General features: G+C 43.1%; 1 protein-coding gene across 2 annotated transcripts in view; it reads left to right on the top strand.

The window, feature by feature from the left end:
• Nucleotides 1-15126, top strand: part of MMS22L (MMS22 like, DNA repair protein) — a 159108-nt gene that overhangs the window by 30177 nt on the left and 113805 nt on the right. For both annotated transcript variants that reach the window (XM_025211564.1, XM_014522926.2), the window contains exon 10: nucleotides 11791-11853. In XM_025211564.1, the coding sequence (XP_025067349.1) occupies nucleotides 11791-11853 (63 nt within the window). The remainder of the gene's footprint in view (nucleotides 1-11790; nucleotides 11854-15126) is intronic.

The following is a 15126-nucleotide window of genomic DNA, read 5'->3' as shown; positions in this document are numbered from 1 at the left end:
CTTGTGGCTGCCTATAAATTCATCATGGGGGTGCAGAAGGGAATTGGTGAGGCTCTACTCACCAAGGCCCCCCTGGGGGTCACAAGAAATAATGGCCATAAGCTAGCAGAGAGCAGATTTAGACTGGACATTAGGAAGAACTTCTTCACAGAGTGGCCAAAATCTGGAACGGGCTCCCAAGGGAGGTAGTGCTCTCCCCTACCCTGGGGGTCTTCAAGAGGAGGTTCGATAGGCATCTGGCTGGGGTCATCTGAATCCAGCCCTCTTTCCTGCCTATGCAGGGGGTCGGACTCGATCTATTGAGGTCCCATCTGACCCTAACATCTATTAATCTATTATATACTTTATTCAGTGAATATTTAAACCATTCTTGGTGCACAACTGAAATCCTGATCTCTTCTGTCCCAGGTGGATGGATGTCTAGATTACTAGGTTACAGAGTTGTGCCTCTTTTTTTTTTTTTTCTCCTCTGAGGACTAATGAATCTTGAATTCTTTCATTTTTTTTTATAGTGTGGTACAGCTTGACCAGGAAGTGTAAGGAGTGTTTTTCTCTCAGCCTATCCTACACCTTGGTAGGCAGGGTGCTGTTTTGGGAGATAGAAGATGTGGGTTTCAATGTTGTCAGGCACACAAGGGCCTAGTGCCTATATCTCTCACTCACCAATTTCCATAGCCTTGTTGTGTAAAAGTAGGGCACTGCTGCTGCTAGCTCTGATTTCAGAAGGATGGCTGTCACCATGTAACTCCAAAAAGGCTTCCAAGTTGTGAGTTCCAGCCTGATATAGTTGCCTTCCTACAGTCCAGAATTAGGTCCCTAAGATACAAAAGGACTAGAATTTATGAGACTCCACTTTTTTAAAAATCTTTGTATGTTGGCTTGATTAGCATGCTGGCTGTTGTGAATCCTAGTCTCATGTGCATAACTCTCCCCATGAATTGTAGCACACCGTATATACCTAATGTATGGCTAGGGATTCCAGTTACCGAGCCAGGCACCTTAAGTGTGGCACTGCTCACTGTTGGCTCAGCTAAGTCCTTTTATGGATCTAGGTCTATACGTCTGTTATGGATCCAGGTTGAGCTATAGCTTTTTACCCTGTCTTCAGTTTTCTAGTGTGCATCCTTTTAAGTGACAGGCCTATATTTGTCCTTCTCTCGGGATGGGACTGCATGATTTCCCCTGCTTTAGACTGCATCTCCAGTTTACAGAAGCCCCCATGTCACCTACCATGTATCTGCAGCAAATCCAACTTATCGTTGGTCCAAGTTCCTGTGAGAAACTAGTCAGTATGAAAATGCAGTGATACAGAATCATAGAAAATTAGGGTTGGAATGGACCTAAGGAGGTCATATATGTGCGGGCCGGGAGCGACCCGAGCCCTTTTCGCGCTGCACGCGGGCTGTGGCCAGCAGCCCGGGCACGCCGGGGCGGAGAGGGAAGGCCTTCGAGCTGGAATTAGGCACGGACGCGTAGCGGTAGTTTTAAAAGATTGTTTACTTACACCGAGATGGCAGTGGTGTAGGCTGGAAAACTTGCTTAAGTTGCGGTTACAGAGAGAAAAGAAAACAAAACTCGAACCTGCAGGGCACGAGGGTACGTCGCATAGGGTTCCGGCGACGGGAAGATGAAAATACGAGGGTACGTTGCAAAGGGTTTCGGCGACGGGAAAATAAACCTACAGGACTCGAACCCGGGTAGAAGAGCTCTGGAGTCGTCCGGCAAGGACTCTCACGAAGTTTGCTAGGCTCCGTGGGTCCGGTTTGTAGCGCACGGGAGGGATACGTCTAGGAATCTATCAGCGACGGGGAGAGGCTAGAGGCTGATCAGACCTCTATTGCCTGCTTTAAATGCGCTGGGTCTGTAAGGATCCGCAGCGCTTAGAGATCTTCACACAGCGTGAAGTCTCCTCCTCCCTTGTTCGTGGAGTCCTCCAACTTAAAGCTTCAAATTGGCGGGAAATTCTCCCTTGCACCGGGGTTCTCTTTTGCAGCAGAAAACTCCACCGTGCAAGGAAGCTGCAATTTAGCGGGGACAATTTAGCAGTGCCGAAGCACACAAAAACAAAAATCACACCTTTTGGGTTGTGACAATATAGTCCAAATCCCTGCTCAGAACAGGGCCACCCCCAACTAGATCATTCCAGCCAGGGCTTTGTCAAGCCAGGCATTTAGAAACCTCCAAAGATGGCGATTCCACAACCTCTTTGGGTAGCCTGTTTCAGTCTTTCTCCATCCTCTTTTGAACCACCCTTCAGGTAGTTAAAGGTTGCTATCAAATATCCACTCAGTCTTCTCTTCTTTAGACTAAACAAGCCCAGTTCCCTGAATCTCTCCTTAAGTCATGTTCCCCAGCTCCCTAACCATTTTCATTGCGCTGTGCTGGACTCCCTCCAACTTGTCCACATCCTTCTGTAGTGGAGGGCCCAAAACTGGACACAGTACTCCAGATGTGGCCTCACCAGTGCAGAATAGAGGGTAATAATTACTACCCTCAGTCTGTTGGCAATGCTCCTACTAATGCAATCTAGTATACTGTTTTAGCCTTCTTGGCTCATATCCACTTGGTTATCCACTGTAACCCCCCGGTCCTTTTCTGCAGAGCTGCTGCTTAGCCAGTTGGTCCCAAGCCTGTAGCAGTGCATGGGATTCTTCTGTCCTAAGTGCAGGACTTTGCATTTGACCTTATTGAACCTCATGAGATTTCTTTTGGCTCAATCCTGCAATTTGTAGGGGTACATCAATAAAGATTTTCTTGGCTGATACCAATGGCCAATTATTAACTATCCATATTGGTTGATACTGATCTGATAGCTGATTTACAGGAATGCAGCCTGGCACCTTGGGAGAACAGCATTTGGCCAGTAAGTCGATGTAGGGGGGAAAGGGTCAGGGAGGAGGGATGGGGCATGGTGGGGGCAGATCAAGGCTTCCATGGTGAGTGAGGAAGTGGGGCAGAGGCAGGCACTGCCCAGTCAGGACAGTGAATGCAATCCTAGGAGTGGGACTGAGCACAGCCCCAGCCCAGCCCCCTCACTGGGAAGAGAGCAGCACCTGGCCCCGAGACATCAGTGGACAGCCTGCCCTCACCCCGTACACAAATCTGGGGGAAGAGGGGGGGAAAGCACATGCGGCCCCCCGCCATGCTTCCCCTGCGAGTGCAGCAGCGGGGAGCCGCCCCCCTCCCCACCCGCACACGGCTCCGGATGAGCCACCTGCAGTTCTGTCCTGCTCCCAGGGTCACATTCACCACCCTGGCTGAGCAGCGCCTTCCCCTGCCCCACTCCTTCCCTCACTGTGGCAGCCTCGATCTGCCCCCCCCGCCTACCCATGAGAATCTGGGCCTGTAATCCAGAAACCTCTGCTAGCAGCCTGGAGAAAGCTTCATCTACCTCATCCTCCTGGTCTGGTGGTCTGTAGTAGACCCCCACCATGACATCACACTTTTTGCTTTCCCCTCTAACCTTAACCCAGAGACTCTCAACAGGCCTATCTTCAGCTTCTACTGGAGCTCTGAGCAGTCATGTGGCTCTTTTACATACAGTGCAACTCCTCCTCTTCTACCCTGCCTGCCTTTCCTGAACAGTTTGTATTAATGTATGACAGTACTCTGGCAGACAAGGTTCCTTGGGTGAATTTGATATATTTTATTAGACCAACCCAAATGGTTGGAGAATAGTTATTAAGCAAGCTTTCGGGTTCAAAAACCTTTCGTCAGGTTAAGGAAGCTTCTGTCTTCCTATGTCTGCCTATGTCCTTAGACCAACATGGCTACAACCTAAACCCCTGTGACAGTACTCTAGTCATGTGAGCTATCCCACCAAGTCTCTCTTATTCCATGTCATAGTTCCTTGACTGTGTAAGGACTTCCAATTCTTCCTGCTTGGTTACCAGGCTCCGTGCATTCGTGTACAGGCAATATGGAACAAAACAAAACAAAATATAAGAACATAGCAGGCCTGGAAAGGATTAAATACCAAAAGTGTTATATTTTTTTATCATCTTCCTTAAATTTTAGCTCCTCTTTGCGCACTTTTTTTTTTTTTTTTTTTTTGCTTTTCGTTATACCTCTTCCTACTTGTGTTGTCACCCTACAAAGTACCTGCACACCCTACAGCCTTGTCTTCTATTTGACTTTCAGACAATGTCTCTCCTAAGAAGCAATCTGTTTATCCATTTCAAAGCTTTTGTTGGTTCCGAGCCTGATAAACGCAGCTTCAGTATCATGCTAATAGAATGTGAGGCAGGCTTCACTGTGTTGTGAATCTTAGTCACTGGGCCACTGGTCTCCTGGGTGACCTTGAAAAAGTCATTTTATATTTTCAGGCCTCAGTTTCCCCAATCATAAAGTGGGGATAATGATATTGATCCACTTTGTAATGTGCTTTGAGATCTGTTGAAGAAAAGCACTGGGTAAGAGTGTATTAGTATTATTGTCCAATAAGTAGTAGTCATTGATTTGGTTAATTGTCTGCTTTTCTTGAGGGGTAAGCCGCAAGATTAAGTTAACACTTAATGTTAGATACATGATAGTAATCTAATAGGTGGAGCTACATGCAATATTTATGAAAAAAGAAAAATCAGCTCTCTGAGTCTTTACATCGGTCCTGAAATTAAAAACAATATCACAAGGCATAGCCAGAGGGAGCCTGAAATAAATTTTCTTAGGCATTCTTGAGTTTGACATTTCCTAATTTTTGAGTTCTTGAATTTCCAACCATAATAATATTTCTTACTAAGTTTTTGTGTGTTCTGCTCCGTCTATGCGTATTAATATGTTTGTCTATAATAAAAGTAGTAGGTTAAATTAACACATTTACTAAATCATGTCAGTTGAGTGGAAGTCTCAAGGGAAATGTTAACACAACTTGAAGACTTTGAGGGCATAGGTATACTGCTAACTTGCCATGTCAGGTAGCATCATGCTTAAAATTCTCTTCCTGATTCCTGGGCCAGAAGCAGTGTAGCTATACTTGAAAGGTGCTCTTTGTGGGCTAATTAATTGTGCCTCTGAGCTTTCTAAGTCCCAGCCCACTGCCTTAGTTGAGGAACCATCCTGTGTGTTTTCATTTAGATGTCTCCAGTCTTCTTTGACTTCAAAATGTTGTCTTTTTTGTTGGATCATATTTACCTGAATTTGGCTGTAAGCTTGTCCAGGTATTTTGCTGTTTACATGACTACTAATATGCTTTGTTTGCTTATGAAGTTCAGTGACTAATAACATCACCTAATCACAAGTCACTGGATGTCAGTTTAAGACTGGTAGTTGGTGGTAACTTCTCATTTTTTAATTACTATCTTGAATATAAAGGGCCAAGATGATCCCTGACATATGAAGCTGAGGCAATGGCATTGCATCAAGGATGAATTAATTCCAATTTTGTTTTTTAATAGATAGCAGTGTTGGATGACTTTATAACACTTTGTCTCTTACTGAACTGTCATTTGAGGTAGGAGGGTGATGTCTAGTAATGATGGTTATTTGTATGCTCTTTAGCAAAAACTGCCTCTAGTCCTGTGTCATCTGTGGAAGAGTTTCAGTTTTTTAATGTGGAGTGCTTTGGCCTTGAGGTTAATATGAAAGCTTTTAAAATTCTAAATAGGCTTCAGACTTGGCTCTCTTTTTTTTCTTTGGCTCTCATACGTTAGTCATTTCATAAATGTAGATTTAAACTGGAAAATTGTGCCCAGTTCTTATGGTAACCATATAAGGATACATCTAGTCTCCATTTCGAAGAGCAAAGCAGGATGCACAGTACGTATCTGTTTTGTATTCTCCCTAACCCAAATACAAACCACGCTATATTATTCTGAAGAGCACATACATTTAAAAATCAAATAGGGCTTAAAAAGAGAAGTCGCCACTTCTGAACGTTGCAGGGGTCAATCTTAAGACAGCCATGGGCTAGGGATATATAACCAGAATTACTTGGGGGCTAGAGCTTCTTGCCTTTGAATTATATGAAATGATTACTGTGTGAGATATGCAGAGAGTGACTTCCAGCTGAGAAGCTTAGCGTGGCTCTGCCAGGTGAGCCAGAGTTACTTTTCCATACCTTCAAAGTTGCTACCTATGAACACAGTGGGTTTCTGTTCAAGCTTTGGCTTTAGGAACGTGTGCAAAATGCAAATGATTAAATGGTAGGGATGGCAGGGGCATCCAGTTGTGTAGTGATTGTAGCTGGATTTGGGTGAGAAGAGTTCTCAAAAGTATAGTGAAGATGAAGAGCAACAGAAGAAATATGGTAAGTCACGCTCCCTTTCTGAGTTTTAGTTGACCTGGAGAGTATATATGAGCGCTGGTTACTTAAATTCAGTCAGAGTTTTGCTTTTGACTTCCACAGGAGTATTGATTTTATCCTAGATCATTTGAGGCACAGTGGAAGGCACCTGATGCCTGTTTCCCCCTCTTTCTCCTCCACTGGTTCTGTTGGGATCATGGCCACATGGGAACCCTGACTTATCACTGATGCTGCTAAGTAAGGTGGTAGTTAATAAAATGGCAGTCATCTTCAGCCTCGTTCAGGATGCAGCTACTGATCCTGCATACATCGTTGAGACCTGGTTGTACAAGAACTCTGGGCTGATGGTTGCCAAATGGTTTGTCCACAGATTTGTTTAGCATGGTGTGTTTCCACCTTGTGCATGAAGCTGAGGATAGACTGGGGATTCTTCTGATGCACAGTTGATTTTTCTTGACTGAACTAGCTGAGTTGGTCATGGAGGTGGTGTTGAGGATGCCCAGACTTAATTTCTTGGTGGACTTCAACATTCACATTGAGGCTGCCTCTGAGGCTGGAACAGGAATTCATGGAATCCATGCCAACCATGGGTCTATTCCAGGTAGTAACTGCCCAACCCATGAAACAGGATGTCTGCTAGACCTAATGTTTTGCATCTGCTTAGGGAGAGGAGCTCCAATTATCAGGAATGTTGTCAAGAAGTCCCTGTCATGGTCTAGGCATTGGCTCCTAAAGGTGAAGGCCTCTGTCACCCCTGTTAAGCTGATGGATCAGCTAGGTTGGTCCATCCTGGAGACTTATGGATCGAGTGGATTCCAGAACTCTTTGGGGGACATCACCACTGATGTTGGTGCTGTTCTGTGGATGGCCTGGTTGATCTGTGGAATAGTACACTGAATTCAGCCATAGGCAAATAATCCCCAAGGTGACCTACTTGCTTCCCTTTTGTACCACTTCTTTCTGTCTTATAGCTTTCTGGCCCTTTCCCAGAGTTAAGTTGTTTCCTAGAGTTCTTAACCCTCTGGAATGTGTGCTCTGTTGATTGAAGGGTTTTGATCCCCATTCTGTGTAGAACCGAGCTTAAAGCCCTCCTTACTTGGTTGGCCAGATGATGCCCAAAGATGCTTTTTCCCCTGTTCTCATCCCATCTCTTGTTAGCAGTCCTCTTCCCAAGAAGAGGAGTTGTGGTAGATCTTTCTTAAAGGGCTATGGCATGACAGTGGTAAAGAAGCTTCTGTTCTCCACTGGTATTGCATCTACAAAGTTTCCAGTAGCAATGTTGCAGGTGGTGAATGGCATAGTTAATCCAGATTGTCACACTGCCTGGAAACAAAGTCTACTTCACTCTGCTGTGACAAGTTTGCCACCTACTCTGGAGACAAAATTGGCCTGTCCTTTCTCGGTGCTTTCCCAGTGCCTGGCTGCAGTTGGGGACAGGATGCAGGTGGGTTAACTGAAATTGAATTCAAACAAGAGGAGATTATGGTAGGTAGACCACTTAACTCAGTGGGGATAGGGACCCCTATCTTAGGGGTTCAGTCTGCCCTTGTTACTCAGGTTTGCAGCCTTGTGCTCCTCCTGGATCCTCTGTTGTACCTGGATCTTCAGGTGGTGGCTGTGACTAGAAGTGCCTTTCACTAACTCCATCTGGTTAAAAGGCTGTAACTCTTACTTTCAGACTCTGATCTGGCCACCATCATCTGTGCCTTCTGATGGGAATGGGTTGCCAAGAGCACATAACTTCAGTACTCCACAGGTTGCACTGGTTCCCAATAGCTCTCTGTATGCAATTCAAGACGCATATAAGGGTCTATGTACCTGTCTCCTTTATGCTTTATCTTCTGCAAGATCAGCTGAGAACAACGTTCAGCAAGTACCATCAGTGTGTCAAGAGGCAGACAAGGTTCTTTGAGTGAATCTGATATATTTTATTAGATCAACTTAAATAGTTGAAAAACAATTATTAAGTAAGCTTTTGGGTTCAAAAACCTTTCATCACACTAAGGAAGTTTCAGCAGTTGGTGTGTGCTCTTCCTGGATGGAATGAAAAGTAAAGAAGCCAGGGGCTGGGCTGGGCTGGTATGCATACAAGACAGGTAGTCAGTGAAAATGTAGACTGAGGAGTCAGTGGGTGAGAGACAGGCTAGGGGAGGGGGGAAAGAGAGAGAGAGAAGGGGGATGGAAGTGGAGAAGTACCTGGGGAGTCAGAGGTCAGGCAGGTTGTAATGTGTCATAAATTCAATGTCTATATTTAGTCCATGATTTTTAGTATCCAGGAGGTTGATGAAGTGGAGTTCATAGGCTCATCTCTGGGAAGTGTTTTGTAAGTTTTCTTTGAGGATCAGGACTGAGAGATTGGAGAGAGAGTGGTTTTCTTGTGAGAAATGTGCCCCCACAGGTAATTAGGTATTTCTGTCTTTGATAGATTTCTGGTGTGCATTCATTCTGGTGCGCAGTTGTTGTTTGGTCTCTCCTACATATTTTTCCATCAGGGCATTTGGTACATTGGATGAGAGATTACATTTCTGGAGGTGCAGCTGTAAGATCCAGGAATGCTGATGGCTCTGTTATGGGGTGTAGTAATAGAAAGACCTACACATATTGGAAGAATGGACCGAAAGAAATCTCTTGCAATTCAACAAGGACAAGTGGACGATCCTGCATTTAGGACAGAACAGTCCCATGCACCAGTACAGGCTGGGGGCTGACTGGCTGGGCAGCAGCTCTGCAGAAAAAGACCTGCATATTACAGTGGACAATAAGCTTCAATATGAGCCAACAGAGTGATCTTGTTACTAAGAAAGCTAGCAGCACGTTGGGGTGCATTGGTAGGAGTGTTGCCAGTAGGTCAAGGGAAGTGATTATTCTCCGTTTAGCACTGGTGAGGTCACATCTGGAGTAGTGTGTTCAGTGTTGGGCCTCCCACTGCAGAAAGGATGTAGACAAATGTGAGAGAGCCCCCTAACCATTTTTGTTGCCCTCCACTAAACTGAGGGACACATCTTCTGAGGGAACTGGGCTTATTTAGTCTAGAGAAGAGAAGACTGAGAGGGGATTTAATAGCAGCTTTCAGCTACCTGAAGGGAGATTCAAAAGAGGATGGAGCTAGACTGTTTTCAGTGGTGGCAGATGACAGAACGAGGAGCAATGGTTTCAAGTTGCAGCAAGGGAAGTTTAGGTTAGATATTACAAAGATTTTTCCTCACCAGGAGGGGTAGTAAAACACTGGAACAGGTTTGTAACAGGTTGGCTTTTTAGGGTCAGGTCTTAGTGCTGGCCACCTGCCTGTTCAGAGCTAAACCTACCTCATTTCCTGCCACACCTTGATGAAAATAAATATGATGGCTCTTTCTAAGGTGGGAGGCAGCCCATTGCTCACCCTCCTGATGCCAAGGGCCTTGGTACATGCTCTGACCTCCCCATGCCTAGCAGATGTTTATAGGCCTAGCACCTGGCCTTCCTTCTGGTGCACACACCCGGGCTTCAGTATCCGGCCTAGCACCCAGCCTCCAACCTGGGGCACACACTGGGCCTTCACCTATGTGGCCTAGCACCCACCCTCCAGTCAGGTGGTACACACCAGGCCTTTACCAATGCCTAAGTAAGTCTACCTTGTCACATCCAGTAATCAAGCACTCTCGTATCCGGTAATTCTGTCTCCTCATTTAAGTAATTCTCCATTCTCTACTATGTAATTCTGTCCTCTCACCAGGGCCACTCATCTCGCAGCCCCTCACCCAGGCCACTCTACCCTCCGGCCCCCTCTGTGGGCCGCTCCACAGACTTAGCCTCTTTTCTGGGCATTCTGCCTCCTTACTAGGGCCACTCTCTCTCTCTGCCCCCTCACTGGGGCCATTGGGGTCTTCCACCCTGTGGGCTCAGGTAGCTGCCACTGTGCCTGGCCCCTATGCTCAGGCAGCCCGCTTAACAGGCTGGGTCTGCCTGGCCTACTCCTCTCTGGTATAGGTAACCTGCCCGTAGGCAGGGACTGAGACTTTCAGGTGCCCCTTCTCGCCTTTCACTGGGGAGGTTACTGGCATTTCTGCAGGACTGTTCTGCCACAAACAGCCCCACCAGGCCACTCATCCCTGGCAGGGTGCAGTTTTAGGTCATGCCCAGGACCAGGAGCCTCCAAACCATCCCCATAGCTCCTGCCCTTACCTCCAAGGTGTTCCAGGAGCAGCTCAGCCTGATGCTGCCTCCTTGCCTGCTCAGCTCAGACTGCTACTTCTCTCAATCTGGGTTAAAATAGGGGCTGCTCCACCCCCTCAGCCAATCCCAGGGTTCTCCTAGGGTCATGTGCTAGATTTGATGAAGCTAGCACCCACCTGCCAGCTGTTCCACTGCCAAACTTGAAACCTTAAATTGGCAGGCACTGCAGGTGCCATGCCACAAGGTTACCCAGAGAGGTTGTGGACTCTTCATCCTTGGAGATTTTTAAGATCCGGCTAGACAAAGCTTTGGCTGGGGTGATCTAGATGGGGATTGTCCTGCTTTGAGCAGGTTAGATGACCTCCTGAGGTCCCTTGCAACCCTAATTTTCTGTGTCTATGATTCTAAGTCCACTTGGCAAAATTGGTATTGAATTTTGGTACTTGCTCCTCAGCTCTGGAACTTCCCTCATTATGCCTGAACATCTTTTAAAAGCGCTAGAAGACTTTCCTATTTGAGCAGGTATTTACCAAACAAAGCTAGGATGAAAGGCGGTTTAGGGCGGTTTTGGTTTCCTTCTAAGGTTTTTTGGTCCTCTTCTTTTCCTGTTTTTAAGTTGTTCTTTTTTTTCTTATTGTAAGATGCTCTGACCCTTTTTTGGGAAGGACAGCATATAAATCAAATCAATAAACAAACAAACCTTGTCTACTTCCTCTTCTCTATCTTAGCTAATTGTTTAAACAGTTTTTCTCTCCTTAGTCTGAACTGATTTGCCACTCAAAATTCTGCTTTAGTGAAACAATCTGAACATCCATTTGAAACGACCCTAAATCTTGTCAAGCATGAAGGAGACTAATTATGAGCATTATTTGATTTATCTTACAATCTTTTGATGTAGACTTACTTCTAGGCAATAGATTAGAATCTGGCTCAAGTCAGAACTGACTGACATTCATTACTGTTGGACAGCTGTTTGACCTGAGTAAAATGAATTGGTTGTACATTTGCAGTGAAAGAAAAGAATAAATTAACAAAAAAGAATATGGATTTGCCACATCCTTTCCATTATTTGTGAACTTTTAAGAAAGAAGCTGCTGACAATATCTGAGAGTTGTGCTGGGGAGAGGAAAATTAGTTTCTCAATAAGGATGAAATAACATATTTGTACATCATGTAGAAAAAAGTAATAGTACTTTTTTTTTTTTTTAGTTTGACTAGCCTAAAGTTGGAGAAATTTTAAGTTCTGTATGTAAAAGCAAAGGGACTTTTAACAATCTTTGCAATATACTTTCAGAAAATGGAAAATTTTAAGAAGTGCCTTGCATTTTTTTCCATGTTGTACACTATAATGTATTGACTCCTGTAAGGATTTAATATTGACAATCATTCTTTTCCAGAAACAAGTGGAATCCAATGAGGTAATGGTGGAAAAACTGGTGAAAAGGTCTATTGATACTCAAGTAAGTATGAAAAAAAAAAAAAAAAGAATAATGAATAAGGATGCGATTTTTTTTTTTTTTTTTTTTTTTTTTTTGGAAAGCGTGCATGTATGAAACTGTCTAACCAACAGGCTTTTCTTTGGAATTTAGTATTTTTATTTCAAATATGTGAACCTTCTTGATGTAGCTGAACTAGGGCAGTATACAGATTTCTTGTTAGCGGCTATGCTTACTTTAAAGTGGTTGTGCTTGATGCTAAATTGTCAGATAAAGGAAAAAGATAATTATCCTGGAAATGTATGTGGCTACTTTGACAAGATGTATTCAGAATGTGAACTGGATTCTTAGAAAATGTAAACTATACGTGGAATGTAAGGATATCAAGTTGAGGAGACATGATCATGGAGATAGTCAGTTTCATTGAAAATTCAGCTATATCCTCATCACAGCAGGAAGGTGACTTGCATTGCTGAGCAATTTGTCTTACAGGCTTGAATCAAACTCTTACTGATAAGGTTCTAGTTTCTGAACACTCATTTCATACCTTATCATTTTTCTTTCTGCAGAGCTGTTAATGCAGTGCTTCATGGCCCAGAGGTCAGAAATGACCTCCTTTTAAAGTGCTTTTAAATATGCTGTTCTTCATGTTTTAAATATATTATGTTGCAGCTCTATGAATTTTGTTCTGAAGTTTCATGACACAAATTGTAATTTCTGGAGCAACAGTTCAAAATAATATCTTTACTTTGTGTGCATGTTTGTATGTGACTACCTACTTTGTTAAGCAGTAAGATTAAATCTGATGATTACCTATTAGGTCTCGGAGGAGAGAAATGGTATTGAAATAGTCTACACTTGTAAATGGAAGATTAAGAGTTTTGTTGTTTTGTTTTTTAAAATATTATTATTGCCTTTTCTACACAGTGGTTGAAGACAGAACAGGGGACAAAATATTTCTTGCAACTGTATTTTGTGACTAGCTCAGATTATCAGGACCATTGAAAAAATGGAACTGTGTTTTAACAGTATAAGAAAACTATACTCTAAAGTAACTACAAGGTATTGCAAGATTTTTCTAGAAAAATGTAAAGAATAAAAATGGAAAAAGAACAACAAAAAAGCCAGTTGCCACATTGCTCAAATAAGCCAAGCTAACAACAACCATTCTTCAAAACTGCGACTAGCATCATGGTTTTAGCTGGGGTGTAGAGTGTTTTAATATACCCAATGAAAGAAGATCTTCTCCTCATTCTTAGTTAGCATCATTTTTCAATGATTGTGTCCTGAAAACCATGAGGGCTGAATTTTATCTTTTAACATTTGTCCCCAAGGGGGTGAGTCTGAGCAAACTTTGGACTTTACATTTAAACACTTCAATTTGTAAATATAATCTGTATTAACATAGATCTAGTGTTGTAAAAGCTGCTCTCCAATTAACAGTAAATTTAAACCTTATTTAACCTTCAGAAATATTTTAATTTATAAGAGTATGAAGGGTGTTAGCAAGTTCAGTGTTAAGTCAACTTGCTAGGTTGTGGAAATAATGTTCACGCTGCCTTTTTTGGTTTAGAATAGTCATTTTACAGTACAAATGCATTCATTAAATTACTGATCATCAGGGATCCTAGTCTTCTATGTTTTAAATTCTCAAATTCTCTGAAAAAGCCCAAATTCTTTGATTTTAAAACCCCCCAAATCCCCCGTTTTTCCACCGTTTTTCCCCCAAATCCACGCCACTGTATTTATAGGTATCAGTTGAACACTTTTTATTGATATATTTAAATTTTAAAGTGATCTGGAAGTCTACCCGTGCTTCAGTCATAAAAATAGAATACATTCTAAATACTTGTATATTTTGGTATTTGATTTTGGGTTTTTTTTATCCTAGAAAGTCAGTTTCCCCTGCCCCCTTCACTCGCCAGGATGTGGGTCCAGCTGGAGCTGCCCCTTCCCTCTTCCCCTCCTGCTGCTTTGTGGTGCTGAGCAACTCTAATATGCTGGTGCCTTGCCCCTGCACATGTTATTGTCCCTCACTCCCAAGCCAAAACTCCCACAATACTGCTGATGCCCCTCACTCACAACCCACAGCACCCTGCTCCCCCCAACCCCGCTGGAGAGGGCCTCCAGTTGCCAGGGCTATGGGGTCAGGGCCTGTGGCCTGGGAGTGAGAGGCACCCAAACTCTGCCAGCTTGCAAGGGGAAACCTGTTGTTTCCTGTGCTTTTCTCTTTTAAAGGAGAAAATCCATGTTTTTCTGCAGCGAACGGCAAACCTGGATCCCTGATGATCCGTGACTTCTGCTGACTCGTTTATTGTGAGAATATTTTTGATCACATACAAGACTTAATTTTTTGTGTTGCCTTATTAACTGTTTTCCTGTTTTATGTTCATATATGAGAATTTTGAAGGGTATCAAGAAAATCCTGATTCTATTAATATTTTGAACAAAATGTTCTTGTTTCATGAATGCATGTTTTATAGGAATGATCATTTTTAGAAAAAAGGCAAAAGAGAAGTTGTTTTTATTCTTCTTAACAAATTTTGAATTCAAGACTATTTAGAACTGGAAATAGCTGGCTATTGCTAGTAAGCTACCAAAATCGGAGATAAACTATCTTAATGTTCCCTGTAAAAATGGGTGAATAGTGACATTGTGACAGGTGGTAAGAGGTTGTTTGAGGTTTCATTGGTTATCACTTTTTCAGACTTTAACCAGTCTATCCTGATTTCTCTGTCAAAAAAAATCCCAATCTGTCAAGCTGTTTAATATTTTAGGGGTATGTTATTACTGCCAACTATGGTTTAAGACCAATGGTTTATTTTAAATGTCAATTGTCTATATTTTTGGTGAATTTAATGATGAAAGCTAGATATAGAAAATATGGTGTGGGGACACTGCACAATTGTGAATGCATGTTGAGTAAGTTAAAAAAAAATTTAGGAAAAGAGAGGTAGTTGGCTGTGTTAAGCTTGAACTTAGGAAGAAGACAGGTTAGGCTGATACCTTTTTAGACTGTTTCAGGCAGATATTAGCTGTTGTAGGCTGTAGCCTACTTTGTTAGATGCTATGGATAGACTTGTAGATGGCAGGGGTAGTAAATAGAAGGGTGAGGTAATTAATGTCAGGCAGAAGGCAGGGTAGAGATGCACTTTTATAGACTGACTTGTCATTGTAGGGAGTCCCTTGATATGAGGAGGATAATCTTCTAAAGAGTCATTGTTTAATACTGAAATGGCTGAAGAGGTCAATCTAAAGTTCACATATTTGACTGCAGACATGAAAAATAATTTTGGG

This window comes from Alligator sinensis, unplaced genomic scaffold, assembly GCF_000455745.1.
Source record: "Alligator sinensis unplaced genomic scaffold, ASM45574v1 scaffold145_1, whole genome shotgun sequence".
NCBI classification, from domain to species: Eukaryota; Metazoa; Chordata; order Crocodylia; family Alligatoridae; genus Alligator; species Alligator sinensis.
The sequence above is the reverse complement of the archived record's forward strand: the minus strand, read 5'-3'. Positions and strand labels throughout refer to the sequence as shown.